Source organism: Macaca mulatta, chromosome 1 (assembly GCF_049350105.2).
Source record: "Macaca mulatta isolate MMU2019108-1 chromosome 1, T2T-MMU8v2.0, whole genome shotgun sequence".
Lineage (NCBI taxonomy): Eukaryota > Metazoa > Chordata > Mammalia > Primates > Cercopithecidae > Macaca > Macaca mulatta.
This window is the reverse complement of record NC_133406.1, coordinates 212,895,357-212,910,899: the sequence shown is the minus strand read 5'-3', so window position 1 is coordinate 212,910,899 and position 15,543 is coordinate 212,895,357. Positions and strand designations below refer to the sequence as shown.

At 38.2% G+C, this 15,543-nt stretch overlaps 2 protein-coding genes across 15 annotated transcripts in view; one reads left to right on the top strand and one right to left on the bottom strand.

The window, feature by feature from the left end:
* The window catches only part of XKR8 (XK related 8), a 149,499-nt gene that overhangs the window by 83,610 nt on the left and 50,346 nt on the right, over window positions 1-15,543 (top strand). Inside the window, exon 6 of one of the 5 annotated variants that reach the window (XR_013405211.1) lies at window positions 9,029-10,521. The exons of 2 other annotated variants lie outside the window; for them this stretch is intronic. The gene's annotated coding sequence lies outside the window, so the exon portion shown is untranslated. Of the gene's footprint in view, window positions 1-53; window positions 227-5,904; window positions 6,585-9,028; window positions 10,522-15,543 lie in introns of those variants that run through there. 2 more of the 5 variants (XR_013405206.1, XR_013405205.1) reach the window with 2 other exon arrangements.
* The window catches only part of EYA3 (EYA transcriptional coactivator and phosphatase 3), a 119,079-nt gene that overhangs the window by 72,379 nt on the left and 31,157 nt on the right, over window positions 1-15,543 (bottom strand). For 7 of the 10 annotated variants that reach the window (XM_077995177.1, XM_077995210.1, XM_077995169.1 and 4 more), the window contains 2 exon segments: window positions 6,657-6,700; window positions 1,216-1,295 (listed from right to left, as the gene is read on the bottom strand). In XM_077995177.1, the coding sequence (XP_077851303.1) occupies window positions 1,216-1,295; window positions 6,657-6,685 (109 nt within the window). In that variant the 5' untranslated portion in view covers window positions 6,686-6,700. 10 annotated transcript variants of the gene reach the window in all.

The following is a 15,543-nucleotide window of genomic DNA, read 5'->3' as shown; positions in this document are numbered from 1 at the left end:
AAAAAATACAAACAAACAAATAACAACAACAACAACAAAAATACAAAAAGTAGCTGGGCATGGTGGCATGCACCTGTAATCCCAGCTACTTGGAAGGCTGAGACAGGAGAATCACTCAAACCTGGGAGGCGGAGGTTGTAGTGAGTCGAGATTGTGCCATTGCACTCCGACCTGGGCAACAAAGCAAGACTCCATCTCAAAAAACATAAAAAAAAATAAAATAAAGAACAGAATGAACAGGACGACAGTCTAAGGTAAAAACAGAAAGGTAGGGGAAGGTATAGATGTAGACTTCAAATGAACCAAAGTTTTTATTTATTTTATTTTATATTTTGTAGCGAGGAGGTCTCACTTAGTTGCCCAGGCTGATCTCAAACTCCTGGCCTCAGGTGATCCTCCTGCCTCAGACTCCCAAAGTATTGGGATTACAGACAAGAGCCACCATGCCCAGCTGAACCAAAGTATTTGAAGGAAAAAAGGACATTATTTAGAGGGAGCAAGAATATTCAACTTACTTCCTGACCCGGAAGTATGTAAAGTTTAAGATTTTAGGGAACAGGTCTTTTTCTTGGAGATGAGTGGGATATTCAAGAAATTAGAGGAGACGTTTTATTGATTAGAGTGGTTTTCTACAATATGGACAGTTTCCCATATGGACCAGAATCACCTGGCTAACCTGTCAAAACTGCAGATTCCCTATCCACATCAGATCTACTGAATGATAATCTTTGGAGGTGAAACTAGAATTCTACATTACAAACAAGTATTCCAGATGATTCTTATGTAGACTAAAAGTCTGAGAACCACCAGAATAGAATCACCTTTGAGGAAATACTATATAGAACTCAAGATACACCTTTTAAAAAAAAGTTACACCTTTTTAAAAAATATACATGGGAAGTATATATGGTTAAGTATAATTGTCTCTGATTTTCTGTAAGACATTATTACCTTTAAAACACTCAATCTCAAAACGAAAATAAAATCACGGGGTGTGACTCCTTGGGTGAATGGATTCCATGTGATCTTTTCTCAGCTGCTCTGTCAATAAAGCTTACAGGAGGGCTCAAGGATAAACACCCACAAAAACAAGGATGGGAGAGCCTTCTGGATATTTTGGGACAAACAAGGCAATTATGAAAAACCAATTCTATAAGAAAAGCATTACTAGTTATAGGAATATCTGTTCAATCATGCACAGAATACGGTACTTACTTTCCTCTGATATGGGAAGGTTTGAAGTAAGGCTTGATGTTTCAGGCTTCTGATCACTGACATCTGGATTGCTTACTTGACTGGGAGAACCAAAACGAACACATTAGCCCCTGATTGATTTGCTGCATTGCTAAAAGTGATGAGCTCAAACCCATTTCCTCCTAGGCTATACAAGTAAGAGGCAAAGTAAATCTTCATGATATCCTTATTGTTGATTTTTAACAACTTGAAGAGAGCTCGGGCCAGGGCCAGTACCCTCAGCATTCTACAGTTCTTTTTTTTTTTTTTTTTTTTGAGATAGAGTCTTCCTCTGTCACCCAGGCTCGAGTACAGTGGCGCAATCTTGGCTCACTGCAACCTCTGCTTCCTGGGTTCAAGCGATTCTCCTGCCTCAGCCTCCTAAGTAGCTGGGATTACAGGTGCATGCCACCATGCCCGACCTACTGCTCTTTCTTATATCTCTAGATCCCTTTAGTTTTTATATAATTCAGAAATTCCAGCTAAGTCACTGGCACGTCAGATTTTTCTTTAACACCATATGGTAAAACATTGCTCTGTCACTGTTTAAAAATTGTACATATTATATGTTTATGGGGTACAATGTGATTTTTGATATATAAAACACCTTTCACTTTTTTGTGAAAAAAAGTACATAAAAACACTTAAATTCTATGCTTTTAGCAATTTTGAAATATACAATGCTATATTATTTATGACAGTCACCATTCTGTGCAACAGTGCTCTGTTACCTTGCTCCCAAAGTACCACAGGAAGGTAGGGAGACGTTTGATTTCAGACAGCAGATCTCCATCAGCTACAAACCATAATCATATGAGAAGGGTTTTCAAATTACACGTTTGGGCCAGGTGCAGTGGCTCACTCCTGTAATCACAGCAATTTGGGAAGCTGAGGCAGGCGGATCACTTGAGATCAGGAGTTTGAGACCAGCCTGGCCAACATGGTAAAACCCCATCTCTACTAAAAACCAGGCGTTGTGGTGCACGCCTGTAGTCCCAGCTACTCGGGAGGTTGAGCCCTGAGAATCACCTGAACCTGGGAGGCAGAAGTTGTAGTGATTGGAGATGGCGCTACTGCACTCCTGCCTAGGTGACACAGCGAGACTCTGTCTCAAAAACGAAACAAACAAAAATTATACGTTTGTTTCCAAGTGGGGGTTCTAAACCCTTAAGATTCATTCTACCATATTTCTCTTCTCTCCTAGTTAAATAAAACACAAACACCTCATTTTCTATTTTTTATTATAGCCAGGACTAAGCAACATCTTTTTTTTTTTTAACTTATAAGGGAAATTAAGAGAAATTGCGAATGATAAGTCACATAAACTGGGAGGACAAGTCATTATGTCAGATAGTTTAATGCTGGAAAGATTCCACAGAAATTCTGGAATGAAGATTGTTCTAACTTTAATTCTTCACAATGTTCTCCTTTTTCCATCTACTTTACTTTTCATTCTTCAGTTATTATCTCCCATTATAGCACAGTGGTTAGGAGTGTTGATTCTAGAGTCAGACTGTGCAAGTTCATATTCTACTCTGCCAATAACTAGCTCTATGACCTTGGACAAGTCACTGAACTTATCTGTCCCCCCTTTCTACATCCATCAACGAGAATAAAAATGAAACCTATTTCATAGGGCTGTTATGAGGACTAATAAGTTAATGTTTAGAGCAAAGCTAGAACATAGTAAGCACACTTTAACTGTAACTGTTATTATATTAAAACTTCTTCAAAGCCCAGGCATCATGCCTACATTCAGGCACCCTAGAAAGAAACCTGCTTTGTTCTTCTACACTCTAGGGAGAGGTAGAAGACACTGTACCAGAGGCTCTATATATCTGGAAAGATAATGCTGACTAATCAAAGGTAAAAGTAGTTTCTACACAGCAAAATTGCAAAAAGAAATATTACTTATATAAAAAATACACAGCACCAAAATTTATAAAGTTCTTGTATCATTTTTGAAACTGACTTCTAATATTCAAGCCTAAGAGTTTTCTTAAAAATTGTATATATGTTTTGTTTGGTTGGTTTTTGTTTTGTTTTGTTTGAGACAGGGTCTCACTCTGTCACCCAGGATGGAGTGCAGTGGCTCCATCATGGCTCACTGCAGCTTTGACCTCCTGGGCTCAAGTGATCTTCCTACTTCATCCTCCCGAGTAGCTGGGACTACAGGCATGTGCCACCATGTCCAGCTAAATTTTGCAATTTTTGTAGAGATAGGGTTTCACCATATTGCCCAGGCTGGTCTCAAACTCCTGGTCTCAAGCAATCCGCCCACCTCAGCATCCCAAAGTGCTGGAATTACAGATGTGAGCCACAGTGTCCAGCTTTAATGGTATATTTTGAATGTTCAAATAATTTTTCCTCATTTGTAATTAATTTTAAAGCTAAATACCCAAGTAAGGTTCATTTTTATCTTGTTACTCAAATGTTTATATTTTTGGAATCGAACTTAATGTACTAACTAAGATGTGATTATGGAAATTGAAGGGTAAGGGCAAGAAATTATATGGAGTAGTTGTGTCAGTTTCCCAAACTGGGTGATTTATTATAATTACCTAATAGTTAATAAAAATACAGACTTCTGGACCCCATCTCACACCTTCTTACATAGAATTCCCAGGGGAAGGGCATAAAACTGAACCAGAACTTCACATTTCAGACATCAATAACTAGTTTGACTTCTACATGTACCTGGTTAAGTCTGGGGTTCACTGTTATACCCACTGTTGAAGACTATTTCTAGATCCTATATCTTAGAAGCTGGTGATATTTCTATGATTCAGTATACATTGGACCAGTTCCCAAAATCCAATGGTCCTAGAATATTATGTTATAGCAACATCTCCTACATACTCAACTGAGCATCTAGAGAATAAATAGAAACAACAGCACCAAGACAGTGAATTAACTCTAGCACTTGTTAAATATTTAGATTATTATCCTTAGAGAAATGACATACCGCCTCAAAATATAATTATTTTCAAAGTCATATAAACATAAATTTTGCTTAACAATGAATACACCATGAAAAAACAATTGTTCTAAGATAAAATGACCAAAAAAACCCAACAACATTCCATAAAGTGGCATGACAAATACCTCCTTCTCATTCAACAGAATTATTAACGACACAAACAACAGATAATGGATAAACAAAATGCGGAACACACATAAAATGGAATATTATTGAGCCTTAAAAAGAGAAAATTCTGAAACATGCTACAAATGGATAAACCTTAAAGACATCATGATGAATCACAAAAAGACAAATACTGTATGATTCCATTCTGTGAGGTACTCAGTAGTCACAATCATACAGACAGAAAGTAGAATGGTGGTTGCCAGGGGCTGGAGATGTGGGAATGAATAATATTGTTTAGTGAACATGGAATTTCAGTTTGGAAAGATGAATAAAGTTCTAGAGATGAATGGTAGTGATGGTTGCAAGACAAAGTGATTGTACTTAGTGCCACTAAACTGTACAGTTAAAATGGTAAATCGTATATTGTGTGTATTTTATCATAGTAAAAAACTGCTGAAGGTAAAAGAAGAGATAATTGCAGGAAAAGATGAAGGTGATGGGTTCTTTCAAACAACTGGAGACGTTAGCCTTAGATAAGAGCAAAGGAATTTCAGAGGAAAGAGAAACAATATCCAAGAGAAGCAGATTAAGTAGGCAGATCTGGTGACAGAGAAGGGAGATGTTCCTAATCTCTTTGAACTAGGGAGCAAGATCCACAGCTGAGTGAATGAAAATAGCAGGAAAAGAAGGGAAAGGGGAGAAGGCAGGGGGCAAGGAAGGAGGGAATAAAGGAATTAAGATGATTTTAGAGGTTGGGAAATCAGACATACCAGGAAGGGTTAGGTTTAAGTGTCTGTTTTAGATCTAATCATGAATATAAATTAAGAATAGTTAGCACAATTTTGTGTTTTTCTCTCACAATGTACGAGTGATTGGGAATAAGTATAGAATAGGTGGATAGTTGGGTTTAATCAGGGTTGTGGTTTTGCTAGCCAAGTATGACAGAAAAAAGTGAGGAAGTTAAGAATGTTTGTAAGGAACTAATTATAATAGATCCTATAGTTAAGTTTCTTTTTCTGTCTTTTCTTTTTTTTTAAATGAGACAGTGTCTTGCTCTGCCACCGACCCAGGATGGAGTTCAGTGGCGCAATCTTGGCTCACCACAACTTTTGGCCCCTGGGCTCAAGCAATCCTCCTGCCTCAGCTCCGAGTAGCTGGGACTAAAGGTGTGCACCACAATTCCTGGAAATTTTTTTGTGTTTTTTATAGAGATGGGGTCTTGCTAAGTTGCCCAGGCTGGTCTCAAACTACTGAACTCAAGCGATCTGCCCACCTGGACCTCCAAAAGTGGAGCCACCACACCTGGACAGTTAAGTTTCTTTTTTTTTTTTTTTGAGACAGAGTCTTTCTCTGTCGCACAGGCTGGAGTGCAGTGGCACATTTGTAGCTCACTGTAACCTCTGCCTTGTGGGTTCAAGTTATTCTGCCTCAGTCTCCCAAGTAGCTGGGATTATAGGCTTAAGCCACCACGCCCAGCTAAGTTTTGTATTTTTAGTAGAGACAAGGTTCCGCCGTGTTGGCCAGGCTGGTCTCGATCTCCTGGCCTCATCGGCCTCCCAAACTGCTGGGATTACAGGCGTGAGCCACTGAGCCTGGTCAAGTTTCTTATAAGGAAGAAACTAAAGTTCTTTTTTAAGGGGTGAGGGTGAAAATATGACAGATCATTTACTTGATGGTTTAAGACATGGCTAGCATGGCAGTTCTAGAATAAAAGAGCTGGGATGATAGTGTGTGGAGGTAAAAGTGTAGGATTCTTGAAATTAATGTGGTAGAGGTGATGCAGTTACTGGCTCATATGGTTGGTGCACAAACGAAAGAAGGTAAGAACTGTGGAAAATTGAAAACCATGGTATGAGGAAGCCAAACTGTGAGGTGCAAACAAGCTGCCTCTTTTCTATAAGAGGAGTGGGGTTAATGACTAAGTCATTTCATAACCATCTGGTAATTAATACCAAATCACTTGGACTTTATTTATTTTGCTTATGTTTCCTATTCTGTATACTGTACGTTTGACTGAAGAATATGGTGCTTTTCATCTTTACCACTGAGTCTCCTCTATGTAGTACAGTGCCTAATATACAACATGAGTTTGGTACATATTGTGGAATAAATAATGAATGCATAAGAAAAAAATCAGTGCACATGTTTCAGGAAAAAACTATTTGGAAAAGAAATTTTAATCTTAAATCGAATAGTTTCAAAATGTAACAGTTGATGGTAAGACCCAAAAAGAGGGCAAAGCATGCCCATACACTAATCAGCATATGAAGGAAAAGAAAAAAAAAAAACAAAACCTATGAGAAGTTCATTAAAAAAAAAAGTGAACTTTACATACCTTATAGTTTGCTCTCCTGATTCCTGCATCTTGGCTTTTTTCACCTGCAAAAATAAATATACAAAGGTATCAATGTACTGATCTGTTTTTTAAATCATTTAGCTACTCAAAGAACAGGCTATTAACTATTACAGGGTAACTGTTTAATTTTGTTTAGTTTAGATTTAATTAACCCTTGTTATATTTTAGAGCTAGAAATGAAGTTTGTTTTTTAAATGGAGCTCTTCTTTTTAATGAAAGAAGTGTTCTTCTGATTTAAAAAAAAAACTGCTTACCAGAATTTTTACTCAAGGTAGACAGAATGTTTACTAGGATAAAGTATCCAAGCTTTGATACAAACTATTTGGTTTTATACTGTAACAGGCAAATTACATTTAAACAAACAGTAAAGATGGCAATCTAAGTATCATCTACTCATTTATTTAACAAAAATGGCTTTATACTTGTTAGTTTAGTGTCAAAAATATGAATTCTTATCAAGTTACCAGTAATTTAGAAAATACTGTTAACCCTGTATTTTTTTTTTATTTTTCACATTTTCTATTTCCTTCTGGGTAGAAGTCACTTCCATTGAAACAGTGTAAGAATCCACAAATGAAAGATCAATGGTTAACACTAATGGATTTTTCTGTTTTCATATTACAGAGAATCTGATTTTAGAGCTCTCTGATTAGAATTGGCTGTAGTAGAAACATGTCTAATATGCTTAGCCATTCAAACCACGAATATTTAAAAATATTTCAAGCTAATAGAAGAAGGCAGAAACTCTAGATAATTTGAAGCAAATGTATCAGGTGGAATAACAGATATTTAATATTACATTGAATAATTCAGACAAGACAAATCATAAATGCAAGCCCCATAAAATTTCTCATGGCCATATACTGCTCATCAGAATACACAACCATGAAATAAATAAAACCAAACATTCTTGGTTCCTTGCTTATGGCATGTGAAAATGTGTTCCATTCAATGTTCTCTTAATTTTCATAGGTATCAAAAAGGAGAAAATAAAGAAACAAAGGCAATTTAAAAAAAGTTTCTAAATTTAAAATAAAAATTACATTAAAGCATTTGAAGCAAAAACAAAAAACAAAACCTTGAGGTGGGTAAATCCTGATTAAGCATGACATTAAATTCAAAAGCCATAAAAGAGAAAATAGATATGATTACACAAAAATCTTAAACTTCTATATGATAAAAGACACCATAAAACAACCAGGAGGTTGAGGGATTCCAGGATAGTATGCAGACTGTGACAAAAAAATTTAACTGTAGGTCGGGCGTGGTGGCTCACGCCTGTAATCCCAGCACTTTGGGAGGCTGAGACGGGCGGATCACGAGGTCAGGAGATCGAGACCATCCTGGCTAACACGGTGAAACCCCGTCTCTACTAAAAATACAAAAAATTAGCCGGGCGCGGTGGCGGTCGCCTATAGTCCCAGCTACACGGGAGGCTGAGGCAGGAGAATGGCGTGAACCCGGAGACAGAGCTTACAGTGAGTCGAGATCGCGCCACTGCACTCCAGCCTGCGTGACAGAGCGAGACTCCATCTCAAAAAAAAAAAAATCTAACTGTATTACCAATGTATATGACAATCTCACTGAAAGAGGGGAGGGAAATATGATCTGACCTAGATAACATAGGAAAATAGTGTTTTGCCTGGAAACTATAAGGCTAAAGACAAGAAAAATTCAACTATCTAGTTTATCTGCCTGCCATAATTTCACAAATGACAAAATATAGCCTCTTTTTGTAAAATATTCTGCCCTTCCTACCTAAAGATGATAGTAGTTACATATGGTCAGATAATAATGTACTCTTTCAATAGTGGAGATGAATTTATGCTTAGCTCATCCAAAGACTCTTTGCTATCAAAGAAATGTAATTATGAGCTGGTTGGCTGAGTAACTGAAACAGTCTATACCCTTCAAACAGTAATTTAAACAAAGAAAATTAGAGCACTGAGGAGTCTAATTTATCATAGTCTTCATTTATTAGAGGTATAGAGCAACAAATTTAGCTTATCACCTCCAAAAGAAAAAATAAAAAAATAAAAAAGATCCTGGAGCAACATTTTTAAATTTACTTATTATTATTATTATTTTTTTTTTTTGAGACAAGGTCTCATTCTGTCACCCATGCTGGAGTGCCGTGGCATAATCTTGGCTCACTGCAACCTCTGCCTCCTGGGTTCAAGCAGTTCTTGTGCCTCAGCCTCTCGAGTAGCAGGGACAACAGGTGCACACCACCATGCCCAGCTAATTTTGCTAACTTGTCTATTTTTAGTAGAGACAGGGTTTCGCCATGTTGGCCAGGATGGTTTTGAACTCCTGGCCTCAAGTGATCCGCCCACCTTGGTCTCCCAAAGTGCTGGGATTACAGGCATGAGCCATTGCGCCTGGCCAAAAACGTATTTACTTTCAAGGAAGAACTATGCTTCTTTACGCTCCTTCACTTTTAATTTTTTTCAGTGCCAACCCAGTGCAGAGTACATATTCATAAATAGAAAGGGAGAAAATGTATCTAAAGTCATATCTACCAAGCAGAAAAGTCTGGGGAAGGAAAAGGTGTTACAATGTTTTTTGTTTTTACCTCATATGGCCCATTGTTTGTCTTGATTTGAGCAATTATGTCCCCCTCTAAGGCAGGGATATGAAGCATGTACTAACCAGGCAGTAGAGGCAGGTAAATTTACTAAAGACAGACAGATTTTACTCAATTACAGAAGTGTTGGTTCAAACAATACAAGCCAGAAACTGACAGAAAATGATTCCTAGTTCTTAAGAGAAATAGCAAAGATTGAGCAACAATTTTCTGGAGAGTTTACAGAGTAATATAGTACTTGCAATAATGAATACTGAAAACTACACAGCAAAGTAAGCAACGATTCAAGTAGCAACCAGTCCTATAGGGAACAATTTTCATTAACAAAACCAGTATAGATTATACAAGCAACTGGTATCCAAGGAATTAGGGCCATATCAGGACAGTAGTAGAAGGACAGTAATACAAGCTGCCAGTGAGTAAGAAAGCAATAAAGCTGAAAAGGCTCTGGTACGGTTAAAAGTGAAAAAATCTGAATCTCTTTTTATATGACATGATTTTGTATACAGAAATCCTAACGAGTCCATTAAGAAACCACTAGAACTGATAAACAAGTTCAGCAAGGCAGCAAAATACAAGACAAACATACAAAAATTAATTATATTTCTATATAACTTGCAATGAACAATTCAAAAATGAAAAACAAAATCCATTCACAGTAGCATCAAAAGGAATAAAATACATAGGAATATGGCCAGGTCCAGTGGCTCACGCTTGTAATCCCAGCACTTTGGGAGGTCGAGGCAGGTGGATCACCTGAGGTCGGGAGTCCAAGACCAGGCTGGCCAACATGGTGAAACCCTGTCTCTACTAAAAATACAAAAATTAGCTGGGTGTGGTGCTGCACACCTGCAATCCCAGCTACTCAGGAGGCTGAGGCAGGAGAATCGCCTGAACTTGGAAGGTGGAGGTTGCAGTGAGCTGAGATTGTGCCACTGCACTCCAGCCTGGGTGACATGGCGAGACTTCGTCTTAAAAACAAAAACAAAAACAAAAAAAACACTTAGAAATAAACCTAATAGAAGAAAAAGTACATGTTAAAAGAAATTTAAGAGTTAAATGCCAATCATCCCACATCCAGGGACAGAAGAATTCATCTTGTAAAGATGGTAATACTCCCCAAATTGGTCTACAGTCAATCCAATCAAAATCCCAGCTGGCTGCATTCAAGAAATTCACAGACTGATCCTAAATTTCATATGGAAATGAAAGTGACCCAGAATAGCTAAAACAATCTTGGGAAAAAAAAAAAAAAAAGAGAACAAAGTTAAAGGACTCACATTTTTCCATTTCTTTTTTATTTTTATTTTTCAAGACAAGAGTCTCACTCTGTCACCCAGGCTGGAGTGCAGTGGCATGATCTTGGCTCACTGCAACCTCCGCCTCCTGGGTTCAAGCATTTCTCACGCCTTGGCCTCCCAAGTAGCTGAGACCACAGGTGCGTGCCACCATGTCTGGCTAATTTTTTTGTACGTTTAATGGAGATGGGGTTTTACCATGTTGGCCAGGCAGGTCTCAGACCTCAGGTGATCCGCCCACATCGGCCTCCCAAATTGCTGGGATTACAGGCGTGAGCCACTGTGCCCAGCCCCATTTTTCAATTTCAAAACTTACTATAAAGCTAGAGTAATCAAGACGGTGTGGTACTGGCATAAGGATGGATATATGGATCACTAGAACAGAATTGAGAGTCCTGAAATAGACCTCTACATTTATTGGGTCAACTGATTTTCAACAAGGGTATCACATTTACAGTCAAATTATTTTCAACAAAAGTGCCACAACGATTCAACAAAAAAAGTTGAACTCGTACCTCAAGCCATGTGCAAAAATAAACTCAAAATGGATCAAAGCACTAAAAGTAAAAGCTAAAGCAATAAAATTCTTAGGAGAATATGGATGCTCTCATCACTTGTAAAAATATAGGCTGGAGGCAGTGGCTCACACCTGTAATCCCAACACTTTGGGGGGCTGAGGCAGGTGGATCATGAGGTCAGGAGTTCAACACCAGCCTGGCCAAGACAGTGAAACCCCGTCTCTACTAAAAATACAAAAATTAGCCAGGTGTGATGGCGGGCGCCTGTGATCTCAGCTACTCGGGAGGCTGAGGTAGGGAACTGCTTGAACCTGGGAGGTGGAGGTTGCAGTGAGCCGAGATCACAACACTGCACTCCAGCCTGGGTGACAGAGTGAGACTCCATCTCAAAACACACACACACACACACACACACACACACACACACACATATACACATATAAAAATCTTCACCACCTGGATTAAACAATTTCTTAGATATGATAAAAGAAAAAATAAAAATGATTTCATTAGAATGAAAAACTTTTATGCTTCAGCTGGGCATGGTGGCTCACACACTTTGGGAGGCAGAGGTAGACAGATCACTTGAGCCCAGGAGTTTGAGACCAGCTTGGGCAACATAGTAAAAACCCCATCTCCACAAAAAGTACAAAAAATTAGCTAGGTTTGGCAGCATGCACCTGTAGTCTCAGCTACCCAGGAGGCTGAGGTGGAAGGATCACTTGGGCCTGGGAGGTCAAGGCTACAGTGAGCCATGATTGTGCCACTGCACTCTTGCCCAGGGCGACAGAGTGAGACCCTGTCTTAAACAAAAAAACCTTTTACACTTCAAAGAACAGTATCAAGAAAACGATAACCCACAGAATGGAAGAAAAATTTTGCAGATCATACGTCTCATAAGGGACTAGAATATATAAGGGACCAGAATACATAAAGAAGATAACTCAATTTAGAAATAGGCAAAAGATCTGAATAGACATTTCTTCAAAGATGTACAAATGACCAATAAGCATATGAAAAGGTGCTCAACATTATTAGTCATAAGAGAAATGCAAATCAAAACTACACTGAGATGCTACTTCCACCCAGACGGCTATAACAAAAAAGCTGAACAGTAACAAGTGTTGGCAAGGACGTGCAGAAACTGGAACTCTCACTGCACTGCTGGTGGAAATGTAAAATAGTGCAGCTGCTTTGAAAAACAACCTTGCAGTTCCTCAAAAGGTCAAACAGAGTTATCATATGACTCGGCAATTCCACTCCTCACTATATACATGTCCCCACAAAACTTTTATATGAATGTTCATAACAGCAAAAAAGTAGAAACAACCCCAGTGTCTGTCTATCAACTGATTCACACATTAAAATGTAGTAGTATATCTATATAATGAAATACGGGGCAATAAAAGGGAATTAAGTACTGATACACGCTGTAACATGGATAAACTTTAAAAACATTACGTTAAGTAAAAGAAACCAGTCACAAAGGACCATGGTTTGTATAACTCCAATTTTTGTTTGTTTTGTTTTGGAGACAGGGTCTCACTCTGTCGCCCAGGCTGGAGTGCACTAGCTTGATTTCGGCTCACTGCAGCCTCAACCTCCCCGATTCAAGCGATCCTTCCACCTCAACCTCCTGAGTAGCTGGGACTACAGGCATGCACCACCACACCTGGCTAATTTTTCTGTATTGTTTTTGGACAGATGGGGTTTCACCATGTTGTCTAGGCTGGTCTCAAATTCCTGAGTTCAACGGATCCACCTGCTTCAGCCTCCCAAAGTGCTGGGATTACAGGTGTGAGCCGCCATGCCTGACTTGTAGAATTCAATTTATATGAAATATCTACAAATTAGTAAATCTATAGACACAAAGTAAATTAATGGTTGCCTACAGCTGTGGAAGATAAATTGGGGGGTGACTGCTAATGGGTATGGAGTTTCTTTTTGGAGTGAAGAAAATGTTCTGCCTGGGCATGGTGGCTCACCTCTATAATCCCAGCACTTTGGGAAAGCCAAGGTCGGAGGATCACTTAAGGTCAGGAGTCTGAGATCAGCTGGGCAACAAAGCAAGACCCCATCTCGACAAAAAATTTAAAAAACAGTTGGGTGTGGTGGCTCACACCTATAATCCTAGGTACTCAGGAGGCTGAGACGGGAGGATTGTTTGAGCCCAGGAGTTCAAGGATGCAGTGAGCCATGACTGTGCCACTGTACTCCAGTCTGGGTGACAAAATAAGACCCTGTCTCAAAAAAAAAAAGAAAAAAAAAAAGAAAAAAGGAAGATGCCCTAAAATTTATTCTCGTAATGGTTACAAAACTATTTTAGAATAGACTAAAAACTACTGCACTGTATACGCTAAAAGGGTGAATTGTAGGATATGTAAATTACATGTCAATAAAGCTGGTATCTTAAAAAATGACGTAATCCTATGGGCATATAATGGCTAATGATAACACAGAAAGAAGCACTGGCAAATTCATAAATCAGGGTTCTATTTTTGCTTCTGCTACAATGTATAATCACACTTTAAATATAACACAGCAAGGAAACAAAAAACCCAGTATACAAACTCAGAATATACAGGCTCCAGGCTAAGTTCTGACAGTTAATTCACTGCATGTCTTCTCTGTATCTGTTTCTTCATCTGTAAAAAAAAGATACAACTACCTACTTTACAGGGCTCATGTTCCAACAGCGGGAAACAGCAGGATTAACAGTACAAGGATGCTGGCTGAATAAAACTTAAGAATGTGTACTGTTAACATAGTATGTAAAGATGAAATTCAAAGAGGAAAAGAGTGAGCTGCTTATGAAAAACAAAGTGCTATGTAATTGTTAAATTTTAGTGTTATTACCATAGACAGCAAGAACAAAGTTGAATCCCAGAAATTTCAAGACAGGCTTAAGAAATAGGACTCTCTAGTTAAGAAAATTGTATTAAGCTTCTCAAATGTCATTCTGAAATTACTTGTGATGACTTACAAGTAATGACTCTGAAGGTTTAAACAAGAGGCAAAAGTATACTAGTGCCAGGTAAGTTGTAATCTTGGCAATAATAAATACAATGGTCGGGTAAGTCTTCATGGAGACTATAAAAAGGATGTTTATGTCAAGATTTATCCAACACTGTCCAGCAAAGAGAAGGACATTGTTCTGTTTACTAAAAAGTCATATTCCATATCCTAGAGGGGTAAAGGATTTGATCACAACCTAGATGAAATTTCACACAAAAAACAATTTAATGCTATTTTCATTGACCGTGCTTACTAATAGCTAGCTAATTACTAATTTGACTTCAAGAACTTAACATAAGGAAAGCAGGACCTAGAGAGGGAGGCAAGCATTCCAAATTATTAGAGAGGTAAATATTTATAGCAGAGACAACTTCCTGTTCTACCACTGCATGTCAGGTGTGACTTGTGATGGAGGCAAAAAAATCTTTTTGTCTTCTCTATCAAGAAGAGTAATCTACAAACTGTAAACGATAGCATACCTAAATTTTTCAAAAAGAGTTTATTTGCATATTTATAAGCAAGCACCTCAATTATTTTAAATAAGTTCGAACCCTCCAGACTCATAGAAGCTTTATCCCATAGACCTGTAACTTAACAAACATGATTGCTAAACCAGTGTTTATCATCTCTGAAAAATCACAGAGAATTAGAGAGGTGCTTGAAACAGGGTTTGAGTCTAGGAGTTCAAGACCAGCCTGGGCAACAGGGCAAAACCCCGTGTCTACTAAAAATACAAAAAAATTAGTTGGGTGTGCTGGTAGTCCCCGCTACTTGGGAGGCTGAGATGGGAGGATTGCTTCAGCCTGGGAGGCAGAGGCTGCAGTGAGTCAAGATGGCACCACTGCACTCCAGTCTGGGCGACAGGGTGAAACCCTGTCTCAAACAAAACAAAACGAAAAGAAATGTTTCACTACTTGGTTTGTTTTAATTTAAAGGTGATGGCAGAGAGGAATTAGGTGCCAGAAACTATAAACTAGTGCTAATTCAATGCTGATTGATGACAGTGTTCTAAAACAGATTATTGAACAAACCTCTGTAGACACCTAGAAAGGATATGACAATCACCTGGAGCTATTATATTTTTTTTCTAAGAACCCTCAACATTTTTATTGATAGCTTAAAGATTTAGGCTATAAATAGGTAAAGTATATGACAGAAAGCTGGAAAGAATAAGATTTTTAATTAAGGTACCAAAGGGTGATAATGTTACTTCTTCAGGGACTCTCAGTGTGTAAACTGTAGCATGAAGTATTTCTTATTCTCAATCCACTGCTGTTCTTTATACTGTATTCTCCAAGTAGAGGCTGTACAATAATCAGTCAAAAGGATCCCTTCATCTGTGGATGAGATTCTTGCATTTTTGGAAGGTGATTTATAGTAATATAACACAGTTATTTACAACTCAGTTGAGGATTGATAAGCAATAAAGGGAAAATGAAAGAATCTGA